Source organism: Rhinichthys klamathensis, unplaced genomic scaffold, assembly GCF_029890125.1.
Source record: "Rhinichthys klamathensis goyatoka isolate OS25496 unplaced genomic scaffold, OSU_Roscu_1.1 h1tg000311l_1, whole genome shotgun sequence".
NCBI classification, from domain to species: domain Eukaryota; kingdom Metazoa; phylum Chordata; class Actinopteri; order Cypriniformes; family Leuciscidae; genus Rhinichthys; species Rhinichthys klamathensis.
Window position 1 is genome coordinate 712,793 of NW_026606829.1, and position 15,987 is coordinate 728,779.

The following is a 15,987-nucleotide window of genomic DNA, read 5'->3' on the forward strand; positions in this document are numbered from 1 at the left end:
TGTTTCCAACCCCTTGTTAAATCAATGCCATGAAGAATTTAAGCAGTTCTGAAGGCCAAAGGGGGTCCATCCTGGTGTACCTAATAAAGTGGCCGCTGAGTTTGTGTGTATACACACACACATACATTTACGTTTACATAGTTTAATAAACAAGTGACTTATATTTTAGGGAGCATATGGCTAAATAAAATATTTTATACTAAATACAGTAATAAAATATTAAATATAATCAAGTTTCTTTTTAGTTACAAGAATTGGCCTGAAGTATGTGAATGGAGCATCCACAAATAATAATTTCAGAAATAATGTTAATTATTAATGTGAAAACTATAAAGGAAAATATGACATTTAAATTTACACAGAACCAAATCAGCATCAGAGATGCTCAGAGCTTTAGTCTTGTACATGCCTGTGTAAAGACAGGATGCCTCTGAATCACATTTTTAGATTAAACTAGTGACTGGAATCTACCAACGCTATGCGACTGTTCTGACTATGACTCCGTCATAGCCCAAACAAAAGCTCTCAACCCACTTCTCTATCTAAGTAAACAACATCAGCATTAACAAGCTCAGCACTTGATATAGGGGCTGCCTGGAGTGGTAATGGTCCTCCACATCTATTGGATTAGAGAAAGGATGTCATTCAGTATTAATCTGTGGAGCAGGAGGCAGTCTGGAACACTAAGCACTCTGCTCTCTGTCTGCCTGCCTCGTCCCATTGTTCATCCTATGCTGTGGGCACTGGAAAGAAACCATACTTCCCAGAATGAATCTCTTCTGCTTCTCTCTGGTAAGATGTGATTCTGCTTTTCTTCTCTGTGGTTTGTTGATCGACAGTGTGTGGATGAAACATGAACTGCTGGAGGGTTGACAGTGCATGAAGATCAGGAACCATGCGTTAGCTGCATGCTTTCGGAGGGCCTTTAGTTTTGCTTCCTTATAGTGACGAAGTCAAGTCAGTGTGTGTTGTGTATTATGGCTTACATTTGTAGCCTGTGCATTAAAGATAAACTATGTATCACAATATCTCATTCAATTTCATTTTAATTATTTATTTTATTATTTTATTTATAAAACAAAAAAATTCACTGTAAAAAATTATATGATCAGAAGTTATAACAACGTATGTTTTTACATTGCTTTAACTCGTCAAATTAAGTTAAACAATTTTCTAACTTTTTTTATAAGTTATACAAGATTCAACAATTTTTTTCAGTTTAATGCAATTTAGTTTGAAATGACTTTTCCAAAAATTTCTCTGCCAGATGTTTTGTGCAATATAGGATTAATGGTGGTCTTGCGTCACTGAATTTACGCTGCTCTGATTTTCTGTAAGAAATATAATGCTTCTGGTTTTTTGTTTTATCTTTTGCGCAAATGGATTTGCACTCGAATGCACTATATAGAGGCGGTTTACACGACAAAACGCAAAGTTTTTATGCGTTTTGGCCGATCATTTACACTACATTGCCGTTTTGTGGGCCTGAAATTGCAAACTTTTGAAAATGGACAAAAATGCAAATTTGTGAAAACTGTGACGTCATGCCCATGCGTTTTACAGTATGTGTTCAGTCGTATACGTTCAGTCTATAAACCTTATTCAAAGCAGGGCCATTACAGGTTTGAAAGCAAGGCTGTGAGGGAAAGACTAAAGCCACGGACACACTTAACGACTATAAGGCCGATTATGAATGTAATTTGATTTACGACTGATCATGTCCACAATGCGCTGAGTCAGAGACAATTGCGTTCAGTCAGTGTTCACAGTCGGTGTTTAAAATCTGCTCCAGTCTGCTCCTTGGAATGTTTCAGCTAGTCGTTAAGTGTGTCCCCGACATTATTGTGTTTTCAATGGCATCCGCTGTATAAAGCTCCTAGATCACTCAGAATTCTTTTCACATTTTTCCACAGTTTTTTTTTTTTTTGTCTACTAAAATTTCTTGGAAATATATTTTTGCAGTGTTTCGTCAGCAGAACAATTCAAAAACACATGAAATAACTGTACAACCCACTGAAGAGATGCGTGTCTATCCCACACAGCCTCCCTTTTATTCCCGTTAAAAAATAAAGATGGCGCAGCTGTGAATAATGGTGCGTTCACGTGCTATGGAAAATACGATATTTTCCACTTGTGAACTGGTATTTACCAGTGTGTTGCGTTCAAGTGCTTTTGTTGTCGTAATGTGGTAAAAAGATGGAGATCCAGACCTGTTATTTAGCTAAAACTATTTTAGATTGCTTAAGTCATCTGCTACAGCAAGAAAATGATTTATCAAAACTCAAACGGTAAATAATATGCTGTATATTTTCTAGATCATGTACATATTTTTACCATTCACAACTCTTGCGTTGCTCTCCGCCATTTTGAAAAGGTCAAAGGTAATCTCATCTCGGCAACTCGTGCATCAAAATATTCTACGAGTTGCCCAGTGGAAAATACCACATGAGGGGGTGTTCATGTGCATTTTCCATGTCGGCTTTTGGTATTTACCATAATTACCATAGCACGTGAACGCACCATAAGGTCTATATGCGTGTAATGTTTCTTTACAAAGTGACATCCCAAACTACTGGCCTGGCATGCATAATACAGCATTTTTAGTCGTTTTAGATCCATGGGAAAGTTGTCGTGTAAACGTACCCTTATAAATCAGTGGAATTGGTGGTTGTACTGCATTAATTATTTGATCTCAAACTAATTTTTGTTCAAAAAATTGCTTTAAACTAAAATACAGCATGACCTTCGTTTAAACCAAGGCTAAAGTTGAGAAGCTTAAAGTAAGCTAATTTTTTCACATTTGAGAAAGTGAAATTAAATGATCTGTATATGGATTTGTTTATTTAACAATGTATACAAATACATTAATATATAACTTATATTAATAAAATACTATATTCTTGTTAATAAAGGCTAGGCTTAAAATGCAACTCTCAGACCTGGCTTCACAGACAGGGCTTAGATTAAGCCAGGATTATAGGCCTTAGTTCAATAAGGACATTTAAGTAGCTGTTATAAACATGCCTTAGAAAAAACATTACTTGTTTGCATCTTGAGACAAAACAATGGGACTGACATATTTTAAGACTAGCTTAAGCCTTGTCTGTGAAACCAGGGGTTAATTTTATATAAGGTATTTTGTAACTAACAAGGTCCGTCTCTCTGTCCACCAAGGGGATAAAGACCCTTGTAATAAGTACACTGTACTTAACGTTATTAGCTTATTAGCAGCACAGATTGTAAGTGACATGTTTTTTTTTTTTGTAGGAGGGCTCGATGGACAGCCTGTACGAGGCCGTGCAGGAGTCCTGTGAGGCTCAGGTGTACACCATCCCCAGCAGGTCCCACAGTCCAGCTGTTCTCTTAGATGACACCACCAACTGGAAGAGTGCAGGGCGTTCCATCTCCATGGTAACTACACAAATGACTGCTGGAATGTTGCATGCATACTGCACTGTCATGGGAAATGTATCAGCCATCTGGATGCACGCTATAACAGTGCTGTGGACATCATGAGCTTCAATTAAAGGAAAAGCTGCTGCTAACTGATTATACTGAAACCATATGGAAATATATTAACATTTCAGGTCTGTTTGTGAAAGAGAAACCTGAAATGTTAGGCTTGCATATTCTTGAGAACACGTTAACTGTTAACATATGCATGCATGTGATTTCATATTAATACATTTTACATACATATATACAATAATTTATCACCCTTATACTGCCTCATACTGTATTTATTTTCAGGAAATTTCTCAAATCAATTCAGACAACACTAGAAAAAAGAAACAAAGGTGAGATCAGTCTGTGTTTTTTAGTGAAAAAAAAAGACTTCCAATCAAAGTAAAAGGGCCCGTGTGGCTTCCATATAGCGACATATTGCAAAATGTAAACACTGAATATTTGTATTTTATTAAATGTTTTCTTGTGTCAACTTTCAGGTCACTACCAAAGTCTGTTTCTGAAAATGATGCTTTAGGTATGTGATATATTTCGTCTTTCTTCTGCATCACATGACCAAGCTGCAATAATACACCCTTGTTGTCCTTGTCCTTTCACTCTCATAATAAAGAAACTAGCTTGACTGACAGGCAAACAAAGAAAAGTTTGTACAGTGTTTATCAGGTTATTATATACATGAATGACAGGACAAACAAGATTGTCTAAATTTACTTCCCCCAAATCAAGATTTCCAGAGTGAAAAAAAGTAAAAGCATGGAACACTGGTGGACCTTAAATGAATAAATCTAAAAAAAAAATGTGTTTCCCTCCTGCAGATAATACCATCTGCACTAATTCTGGCTGGCCGGCTGCCAAGAAGCAGGAAGATTTAGTCCTCCTGAGGAACCACCAGAATGAAGGTAAAACCACTCTGAGGATTTGTAGGTTAAGCCCGACTAGATTTCATTTAGAAGACACACACAGACAAGCAACAGCCGCTTAACACTGGCCAATCAGAAACCCTTATTGCGTCAAATCCCATTCACAGTGAATGGAGAGTGGGTACAACACCCACAGTGTTGTGCAGTCATCAGCTCACTTAAAGCACTTGCTTGTCCTGCATGGGATTAATTAAGAATCAGCAGGGCCTTTATTGTAAATAGGGCACTGGACTTAAGGGCACTGAGGACTTTCAATGACAAAGTACTCGGGTAGTTGACAAAATGTGTCATGGACTTTTTAAATCAACATTCAAGATTTTAGATTAAAACCATGTTTTTAATAAACACTTTTTCTTATACTGGTTGAAACTCTCATCACATAGCAATCAATATTAGAAGTGGTCTAAATTTTTACAAAATGTACATCTTCTATGTTCGTCCAATCATTGCATTTGGTCCAGTGCAATAATAAGATGTCCTACCTGCCTGTCAACATATGTATTTACATACCTTTGCAGGCATCACACATCATAAGCATGTTCCATGACATGAGGCTCTCACTGTAAATAATTAAATGATCAATAAGTTATAAGTTAAGCAATTAGAAAGTTATACCTACAAGATCCAACAATGTTTTTTAAGTCAGTTTAATGCAATTTAAGTTGAAATGACTTAAACATCCAAGTTGATTGTAGTTAAAAAATTTAAGGCAGCAACTTTTTTTTTAGACACGCACCGAGTGCACCTTTAACAGTTCCTCCTGCACCAAAACGAGCTTATGCTGCATTCACGTCATGTCGTAATTACCGTAATTGAGAAATGGCAACCCGTTGCATTCTACTCAGCAGTTCACGTCCTCAGACTCGGATTTATGCGTTTCTATATCAGCACAGAAATGAATCTAGCAGTCAGGTGGTACAAGTAAGAGCTCTTTTTACATCCATTATTATTGTAGTCATTTAACGCCATCTCTCGGATCGTGACGCTTTGCAGACTCTGCTCTGGCTGTACGGGTCCATCTGTTTTGAACGAGGTGTGACTTTGGAGACGCTCCAAAGGGAGGGTGGGATCTTATGCTTTCAAAGCTAGCTTGCTATTGCTAGCCTCTCTGAAATTGCCTACCCTACCTTTAAATGTATATAGGAGAAAAGTGTATATTTCATAGCTGGTCGTCGTTTCTTTGTTATTTTACTGCCGAGGAATCATCCTTTTAAATGTTCCTGTGGTGTGACACAGAAATTAAAACAGAAAGTAAAAGTACAAACATTCCATGTAATCTCTCATTTAATATTTTTTTTTAGGTTCATAAAAGATGCATAATGATGATTAAAGAATAAGCCCATTCCTAAATGGTTTTAGCTGGAGCATAGCAGGACATGTCAACTTCCCACATGTATTTTATGTCAACCCATTTGTTATATACATTCTGTCCATGTCTTCCTGATTAGCGTAACATAGTCTAACTAGTGTTAAATGTAGTTTATCTTAGTTTTTTTTTAATAAAAGACAATGTTCAAATATTTTAATAACTACTATTTTTAATAGATGATGAAAAGATTGTAAGCCTGCACTAATCTGAATTTCAAATGGTGCAACGTCATTTTAAGCTAATAATGTTGTTGAACCTGTCTGTATGGATGCACCACATTTCCTTGACTAAGCACAGTAAAATATCCTGCCGGTATTTCCCCTCATCAAAATACGTGAAGAAGCAAAACAGGAAATGAGGTGCAAAGCCACATAACTTTTCTCATACGGAATGTACTATTTTGAGCTCTGCTTTGGTTAATATTTTTTTAAAATCTTATCAGAGATTCTGTAATGTCGTGGTTTTATGTACTGAAGTCTTCTGCTAATAAAAACAATGACAAAATAAAAAGCAAAATATTCATAGTGACTTGGTTGCTAAGTACTATTGTTTACTAATTCAATTAATGTGTTTATATTTCAGATAAAGTGAGAGCTGAAAGAAGAGCTGAAAGCCAGAAAATAACAGACAGAAAGACCAATTCAAGAAACATACAGCAAGAGATGCCTGTCCAGGTCAGAAACCAACATTTTGTTTTAAACATTATGATCGAGATTTAAAAAAAAATATTCATGGAAACAATATATTTTAATGTAGCATTTTCTCCTGTTCACTATCAATCAACATGCATACATAAACTCACACACACACACACACACACACACACACACACACACGTTTTGCATTACTTTTTTATTTAAATTTTTCATTCTTTTACTGGTAGATTGTCTATTATGAGGGGTGTGATCCAAACCAGCTAAGCAGCAGACAGAATGACTCGGTGAGTTCAAACCCTGTCCACCCAGGTGGTTTTGTGCCAGCTGGAATGTAACTGATCGTCATGTATTTCATAGGGGCCGGAACAGTTGTCCCCAAAAAGGGTATTGTGGTTGACTGTGTCTGTACAGATGGTTGGGTGTGAGGCACGTTCTGCCCATGTAATTCCTTTGCCTACATTGGATTAGATTCAGTCGAGACTGCTAAATTTGTTTTGTGTTCACCAGCATAAGGGCCAGTGACAGCTGTAAAATGGCCAAAAATGAAGACTGCAGAGAATATTGTTAGCATAATGAGGTTGTGGAATAAAATAAAATTATTATATTTATCTTATATATATAAAAAAATATTGTATTGTATTTTATTTTATATAAATTAAATTACCTTCAAAATTAAAATATAACAATGTCATTTAACTATTTTGTCGTTTAACAGCCTGAGACAGAGAATGCAGAGATGACAAGAGGGACAAGGGTGAAAAAAGTAGAGAGGAAAAGCAGTCAAAGAGGAACTCCAACACAAGAGACAACAGGTAAATTAACATATTAACTTGATGCAATACCAATTACTTTTGTGGTGCAACAAAGATTTTTATTTAAAGCTCTGTGTCAATGTCACTGACAGACAATGATTTTTTTTAACGTCTATTGCAAAGCTCAAATCAAAGGTGCCAAAGGAATGAAGCATGACATTGGGCAACCGTCACATAAACAGGAGACTTACTGTATTTCTGCTGACGGGTCAAGGGTCATGGAGAAAGCCCGCTCTAGGCATCGCTGGAGTAACCCCACTGAAACATCTGTAAATTGGTTCCAAGCCTACAACACCTGTCAACCTCCCCACAATGAACATCATGTCCCCACCTGTGACTGCGCTACATCCAGAATCCCAAGTCAAGGAGATAAAGTCAACGTTCGAAACATAAAGAGAGACTCCTTGCCCAAAGGAGTGGTGCGTTCCACAACCAGTGTGGATTTCTGTGCCCCCAATGTAAGTCATTTTTGACATAAACTAATCAAAAGTTTAGGTTTGTTGTTTTTTTAAGTTTTTGAAGAAAGTCTCTTATCCTCACCAGGGCTGCATTTATTTGATTAAAATACTGTAAAAACAGTAATATTGTGAAATATTCAGGCTAAGGTGAATGTTCAGCATCGTTACTTCAGTATTCAGTGTCACCTGATCCTTCAGAAATCATTTTAATATGCTGATTTGGTGCTCAAGAAACAATGTTGAAAACAGCTGTGCTGCGTAATATTTTGTGTGTAAACCGTGACACATTTTTTCAGGATTCTTTGATGATTAGGAAGTTAAAAAGAGCAGCATTATTTTTAAGTAGAAATCATTGTAATCTTAATATGAATTATATCTCATGTTTAACCACTATTTACATAAGAGCCAGAGGCAAATTCTTGAAGAACTGGGCAAGGTGAAGCTGTTCTCTGTGGGTAAATGAGCGCTGAACGGCCGGAGTTTGCATCTGAGAAAACGTCTAAACAAATTGTAAAATAGGTGTTATGAAATATACACTCACCTAAAGGATTATTAGGAACACCTGTTCAATTTCTCATTAATGCAATTATCTAATTAACCAATCACATGGCAGTTGCTTCAATGCATTTAGGGGTGTGGTCCTGGTCAAGACAATCTCCTGAACTCCAAACTGAATGTCAGAATGGGAAAGAAAGGTGATTTAAGCAATTTTGAGCGTGGCATGGTTGTTGGTGCCAGACCGGCCCGGTCTGAGTATTTCACAATCTGCTCAGTAACTGGGATTTTCACGCACAACCATTTCTAGGGTTTACAAAGAATGGTGTGAAAAGGGAAAAACATCCAGTATGCGGCAGTCCTGTGGGCGAAAATGCCTTGTTGATGCTAGAGGCCAGAGGAGAATGGGCCGACTGATTCAAGCTGATAGAAGAGCAACTTTGACTAAAATAACCACTCGTTACAACCGAGGTATCCAGCAAAGCATTTGTGAAGCCACAACACGCACAACCTTGAGGCGGATGAGCTACAACACTACAAATAGGAAAAAGAGGCTACAATTCGCAAGCGCTCACCAAAATTGGACCGTTGAAGACTGGAAAAATGTTGCCTGGTCTGATGAGTCTCGATTTCTGTTGAGACATTCATATGGTAGAGTCGGAATTTGGCGTAAACAGAATGAGAACATGGATCCATCATGCCTTGTTACCACTGTGCAGGCTGGTGGTGGTGGTGTAATGGTGTGGGGGATGTTTTCTTGGCACACTTTAGGCCCCTTAGTGCCAATTGGGCATCGTTTAAATGCCACGGCCTACCTGAGCATTGTTTCTGACCATGTCCATCCCTTTATGGCCACCATGTACCCATCCTCTGATGGCTACTTCCAGCAGGATAATGCACCATGTCACAAAGCTCGAATCATTTCAGATTGGTTTCTTGAACATGACAATGAGTTCACTGTACTAAAATGGCCCCCACAGTCACCAGATCTCAACCCAATAGAGCATCTTTGGGATGTGGTGGAACGGGAGCTTCGTGCCCTGGATGTGCATCCCACAAATCTCCATCAACTGCAAGATGCTATCCTATCAATATGGGCCAACATTTCTAAACAATGCTTTCAACACCTTGTTGAATCAATGCCACCTAGAATGAAGGCAGTTCTGTAGGCGAAAGGGGGTCAAACACAGTATTAGTATGGTGTTCCTAATAATCCTTTAGGTGAGTGTATATGAGTCACATATTTGAGGTCTAAATAACTACATCCTCGCCTAAAAAAACTCTTTTGTGACACAACAAAGGTAGTATTTTTTTTTAGCAAGCGGAGGGATACAAATGGTTAAACGGTTCCAGTGCTGATACTGGGGGAATATCGCACGGCTGCGAAAGGCCACCTTCTTAACGCCACCTCCGTCAAAAATTAGATAATGATAAGCAAATGCTCTCCACACATAGTATACATTCATCAAATACTTTAGTTTCAAATCCACTAAATCCCAGCGTCAGCCCATTCAGAAATACTGGTACCTTGGCAGAAACCGCTAAACACCATTTCCGTTTGTCAGCAAAATCCTCTAAGTCCACAGAAACCAATCAGAAGACGCGAATCAAACGATATGATTTCAAGATGAATGACGGTGTGCTTATGAGCCAGCTTTCAATTTTCGAGCTGCAAGTTTTTATCATGTTTTATCCATGGTTACAGTGGCAATGACAGGATTTTCAGAGTAGCAAGTAAACACAACAGCGTTCCTTCTTGTGCTGCTGTAAAAATCTGACAGAAACGGATGCGGCAGTCACTTACAGCTCCCCCTACTGTGAGGATCAGTTTCTTCATTGTTACATTTTGAATTCTGCTTTCGTCATTTGCAATGTTTCCAGATGCATCTGTAGTGATTTTGCAACTGTTTCATATGTCTTGTTGTCCAAAGGTTTTTGCAAAAAAGCACACTCATGAACTTAGCTGATTTTGCAGAAAAAGACAGTTACATTTTGTCAAACCAATGAATTGACTAAAGTGACATTTATGAAAATAAGGCATTTCAATAAGGGACTAATAACTTTTTTAATTGCCATTAAAGTGAAATGACTGAACCTAAACATATGAGCCTGATAAAAAAAATGCTAAACATGTTAAATGTTAAAAATGTTAAATGAAAACATGTCAGACGAATCTGAACTCTTCTTATATAATATTGGTTCCATCTCAAAGTCTCATAGCCTTTGCAAAGCGCTTAAATAAATTGAATTTCTATATATAGTATACACAATCCATCCAAGCTTAATTCATGTGATATAAACTCAAGCTGTTAACCTCCCATCAAGTGCTGAATGCCGATGTTCTTATTGCAATATAAGACTCTCTAAGATTGTCCTGGCCTGCCAACCAGTGACGTTTCCACACGCTTAAAACAATTCAGGGTAATGACTTCTAGTGTTTTCTAAAGGTATATACATAGACAGTGTAAAGTTGATAATCCTTTCCTGTTTCCTGGATTCTCATATGGCTATCTTGTAAGGGTGAACTACTACACTGTATCACTCTCAGATAAACTGAAGCTCTCATAAAAGGTTAGGAAGGGCTGTTTGTTTCTAAAGGCTTGTGGTGCTGGAAGAAATAGATTATAATGCTGTAATCCTGGATTTGGATTTTACTGTGGCCGATTGCACACGGCTGGATTATGCTGTTATTGTCTGTAAGGTTTTCTTGAACACTATTGGTCAGTTCATGCCTCGAACAGCAATCCACATTAAGGTCTTTGTTCATTTAAATTAGAAGTTTTCCATTTCAGTGCCTCCAGCGATGCCAACTTGCCAAGCGTAATTTTGCAAAAACAATGATTATTTTCAAACAGGTTTCCGGAACACTCTCGCCGTCTTCCATTGGCCGCTCAAACAAACAGTCACACCTCCTAACTCACGCCATTGGTAGAACCAATGTTGCTGGTTTTGGCTTACTTGTATAAAGAGCTTGTGACCTACATGCTTTGCATATACCAGATAAAACTCATTGTACAGTTTTGCAAAAATTCCTAACTAAAAGTTGTGAAAGCAGACGGGAAGTATTTCAAAAGCATGGGTCCACTTCCTTTGCGTGCCATGGAGCTTACTTCCCTTATACAGAAACCAGATTTAGCAATTTGGGCAAAGGAATATTGATTAATAAGCTTTCACTTGACTATATTTATAGGTTTTCCTATAATGTGAAATAATGAACGTGACAATAAACATAAAAGTTATATAAAAGACAGTAGAAGCACAGATTCTTGCATTTATTCTATAATCTGACGGCCTCATGAAATCGATATGGTGCAAGGAGGGTTTGATTATGTAAAAAGCACCTCTATGGAAATTCTTTTTTTCTGTGTGTGTACACTTGTGAATCTGTGTTACTCGAAATGACTGTGAAGTGGTAAACCACAAAATGCAGACTCGAGCATTCAGTGTTTTTCCCCTGTAAAACTGATGCCTTGATAATAGACAGAACACGCATTGGCTCACATCCTGTGTGCTTTAAGGAAGTTCTCGTGCTCGGTTGTTCTGCTGAGGCATTGCAATTTATACACTTGTGGAGTTGAGAGAAGTAAAACCGCTATAGTTTCAGAATAGAGTTTCATTTTAAGAAAAAACTGAACGCACATCAAAGCGATGCTTCAAAGGGCTGCTTCAAATGCATCAGACAAACCAAAAAGTCTTAAACCTAAGGTAGGTTTTATTAATGTATCTTAACAATGGTAATAATTTGAAGGTTATCATATTCAGTGTTGCCATATATCCCAGTAGCAAAAAAAAAACGATACATCTTGACACCACATAACATTACTGAACAAGTATGGCTTGATCTATGTTGGATCTAATGTTAACTCAGTTTGCTATGAGATTACATGGATTTTTAATTTAGATAATTATTTGTCATTTTCCTGTGGAAGAGCTGACAGGTTCTGAGCGGATTAGGAATCTATCAGTGTTTTTATCAAATTTAAAACATTACATTAAAATGATCAAGTGCAAGCACGTCAAGTGCTGTTTAATGACCTGAAGTGCTTGATGACAAGGACAGTATAATGACCATTTTTGTTTTATACAAAGTAATGTACATACATGTGCTTTGATGTTATATCTATTCACTGTAAAAAAAAAAAGAAAAAGAAAAAAAAAACATTTGCTGGCGTACATTTTTAAGTACAATCAGCTTGGATGTTTATGTCATTTCAACTTAAATTATATTAAACTGACTTAAAAAAAAAAAGCTAATTATATTATACATTATAATTATATATAGTATAATTATATTATACAACATACAAAAAAAGTTGAAAATTGCTTAACTTAATTTGAAAAGTTAAAGCAATGTAAAAACATACGTTGTCATAACTTATTGATCATATCATTTTTTTACAGTGTTGTAAATGTGCTCTGTTTTACAGCGATCCACCAGTTTTGGGAGATTTGACACGTTCAGAAATCAACACTCCCCTTCCAAACTTGAGGAAAATGGAACACCTGAGGTAAGAAGAATTTGGATGAATAAAACACTTTAATCTGCTCTTAAAGAGTTTATGCCCCGTGCTATGTTTCCTCGCAAGATACTTCTCACTATACCCTAACTGCAAAACAATCAGTTACAATTGTCTAATTGACCACTGGACCGACATACTTATATACAGACGGATTAATAAAACATATTGTGTTTATTTGTGTACAAAACAGGCAGAGGGTGAATCGGCAGCAGAGAACTGTGAGAAACCAGGAAGTCTGGGAAAAAAGATGAAGGCCATCTCGATGACTATGCGTAAAAGGATGGGCAAGAAACACGTCAAATCCTACTCTGAGGACATGGTGAGTCACAATGCAAGTTCCTCATATAATTACTGACACTGATTAGGCAACTCCGTTTTTCATTATCCAAAATATCAGCAGTTTGTTCAACCATAGGGTTGACACATTTAAATGTATAAAGATGTATTATCCCCCTCATTAGCCTCGTTATTATTATCTCATCTTATAAGGCTTACAAGTCTTATATACAGAGAACTGGTTTCTATCTCTATTAGCTATATATTTAAATTTCAATCTCCCTTTTTAAGTACCTTATTCCCAGAAATGTACCCTAAAATTATGACCCCACAAAAAAAAAAAACGAACCCATGTAGCCAAACTACCCCAGTCATCCCATTCATTAAATCTGCAGAATAGTTGATAGGAATATCCAGACTGATATTTTGATTGGTGCAGGGTGATGACAATGAAGGAGAAACGGAGAATGGGACTCCAGCAGAGAAGAGCTCAGACCGCACCAGCAACTCATTAGAAAGCCTCTACAGTGGACAGAGCTCGTCCAGTAAGTATCTACACACGTGACTGCATTACAAAGTGTTTTGACATTGTAATCATACTCTTATTGTTTATATATTTATTGGCTCAGGTGGTGTGACCAGCAATTCAGATGTATCCAGTAACAGAGACAGCCTGAAACTGGAGGAGGAAATGCCCTACACGGGACAGTTCTGTGGACGAGCAAAAGTTCATACAGACTTTGTCCCCAGCCCATATGATACAGACTCACTCAAACTGAAGGTGAGCTGAATTAATCAGCACAAATTTAAAACATAAATTGCCAACAGGAAGTTAATGATGTCGGCGGTCTTTTTTTAGGTGGGAGACATCATCAGCATCATAAGTAAACCACCTATGGGCATATGGACTGGAATGCTCAATAATAAAGTGGGAAATTTCAAGTTTATTTATGTGGATGTTTTGCCCGAGAAAGAGAAGGAGGAAGAGGATGAGGCCCCGGAAATAAGACCTGTGAAAGTATGCAAGAATCCACGACCAAATACACTTCTGGAGTTATTAGAGAGACTGCATTTAGAGGTATAACCAGACAGGACATACATACACATGAACACACATAGAAACATAGAAACATCAAGGCCTATCGCGAACAGACCGAGGGGGAAGCTCACCCAAAAAATGAAAATGCTGTCACCCTCAACTGTCACCCTTTACTCGCCCTCAAGTTGTTCCAAACCGGTATAAACGTCTTTGTTCTACTGAACACAAAGGAAGAATGTTTGTAACCAAACAGTTGACTTCCATAGTATTTTTTTTTTTACATACTATATGGAAGTCAATGGTGCCCTTCAAAATATCTTCCTTTGTGTTCAGCAGAAGAAAGAAACTCCTACAGGTTTGGAACAAATTGAGGGTGTGTAAATGATGACAGCATTTTCATTTTGGGGTGAACTATCACTATTTTAATTATTGTATTCTGTATTTCACAATTTTTTTTTTTGCATACGTATACTCACAACATTTTGAGACTCTCACCCTTTGTACACACCACTATATATCAATCCTACAAAAAAATCGCTTAGCTCCCATAGAGAATGATTTGAAAATGCCTGCTCATACAGTATCTACTCCAATGGACACATATGTTTAGAATCAACTGCACACTTTTTTTGGCCAGATGTAATGCATTTTATATATTTCCATGATAAATGTCCATGAATGTGTCCTCAACTGGACAGTTTAAAGCTGTATTGCAACTTTTTAATGTTTAAAATCTCTTTTGTCACAGGAATATGCATCTTCATTACTCTTGAATGGCTACCAGACAGTAGATGACCTCAAACATCTGAAAGAGAGGCATTTGATTGAGCTGAATGTGACTGATCCAGAACACAGACACAAGTTGCTTGCTGCTTCAGACTGCCTCTATGTCACAAGCAGTAAGTGTCAATACAACCAATTTGATTGACAGCTGTGGGCAAAACCATATTTTGGTTTTCTCTGTGTCCATCTCAGGAAACATTATGTCAGCAAGCCTCAGGAAGGGCATAGATTCTGCTATCTTTGCATCGTCTATTTTTGTGTTTGGATGAAATTCTGCCTTTTTGAAACACTAGAGTTAGACTGTAAGTCCTGTAATATTGAATGTCACAACCTTATCTGTTTTAATTTAATCCATGGCGCTCTGTGCGGTCAGGAACAGACCTTTCCAGGATTAATTGCTGTTTGGATGTGGGCTCACTGTGTGAGCAGGTGGCCCATGGTTGGGCTGCTCTGGCTGATATGAGTGTGGGATAATAACCAGGAAGACATACTGCCATTTAATTAACATTAATTTCATTTGGGGTTTTGTGCAAACCTGATTTGATTGGCAGAGATTAAATTAACGAGCAGGAGTTTGTATGAGGGATTTAACCTTTCTGTGCTTTGACCTACAGAAGATGGAGAGGGAGAGATGAAGGGCGATGAAGAGGAAGACAAAGATAATGACTGTCCCAGAGACTCGGGTTGTTTTATTCCAGCAGAGTGTCCTGACAGTTGAGGGGCACTCACTAGTTATTAACTAATGTCTCTCTATACTGATATAATTATTGGTAAACTACAAACAGAACTATGTTTTCTTTTGTTATAATATGTGTTAGTCTTTCATTTAGATACTTGTGCTTTGTATTTACACATTTTTGTTCAGCTTTGTGTTGATGTAACCTTTTTCTGTTCAATGTAGATGTCATTTGAACTTTCGTGCCATGCACCATACTTGTGTGTGAGGAACTTTTACAAATGTTTATCATGACTGATTTGTATATAATATTATAAAATGATAAAAAATAAATTATTTATTCTGCAGCTTTCTCTTGTTTCTAATTTTGGAATAGGTACACTTTGATACTGCTGCTAAAATTAACTATTTGTTTCTCAAAATAACTATTTGGTTTTGGTGGGTGTTTGGATAAGTTTCCAGATGACTAGAAGTCCTGTGCTTTAAAAGGAGGTTTGGTTTCAAAGCACTTTCCATAA

At 37.3% G+C, this 15,987-nt stretch overlaps 1 protein-coding gene across 4 annotated transcripts; it reads left to right on the top strand.

Annotated features, from left to right (window-relative positions):
- Window positions 1–691: 691 nt before the first annotated feature.
- samsn1a (SAM domain, SH3 domain and nuclear localisation signals 1a) lies at window positions 692–15,816 on the top strand. 4 transcript variants are annotated; one of them, XM_056271111.1, is made up of 16 exons: window positions 692–792; window positions 3,268–3,411; window positions 3,751–3,797; window positions 3,945–3,982; window positions 4,281–4,364; window positions 6,337–6,428; window positions 6,638–6,694; window positions 7,126–7,222; window positions 7,346–7,680; window positions 12,603–12,683; window positions 12,886–13,014; window positions 13,411–13,516; window positions 13,595–13,752; window positions 13,831–14,049; window positions 14,759–14,909; window positions 15,408–15,816. In XM_056271111.1, the coding sequence occupies exons 1-16, from the start codon at window positions 769–771 to the stop codon at window positions 15,509–15,511; spliced, it is 1,866 nt and encodes a 621-aa protein (XP_056127086.1). In that variant the 5' UTR covers window positions 692–768; the 3' UTR covers window positions 15,512–15,816. The 4 variants fall into 4 exon arrangements, with proteins under 4 accessions (XP_056127086.1, XP_056127088.1, XP_056127090.1 ...); XM_056271113.1 differs by having other exon boundaries at window positions 13,601–13,752; XM_056271112.1 differs by having other exon boundaries at window positions 754–792; window positions 3,271–3,411.
- Window positions 15,817–15,987: the final 171 nt, after the last annotated feature.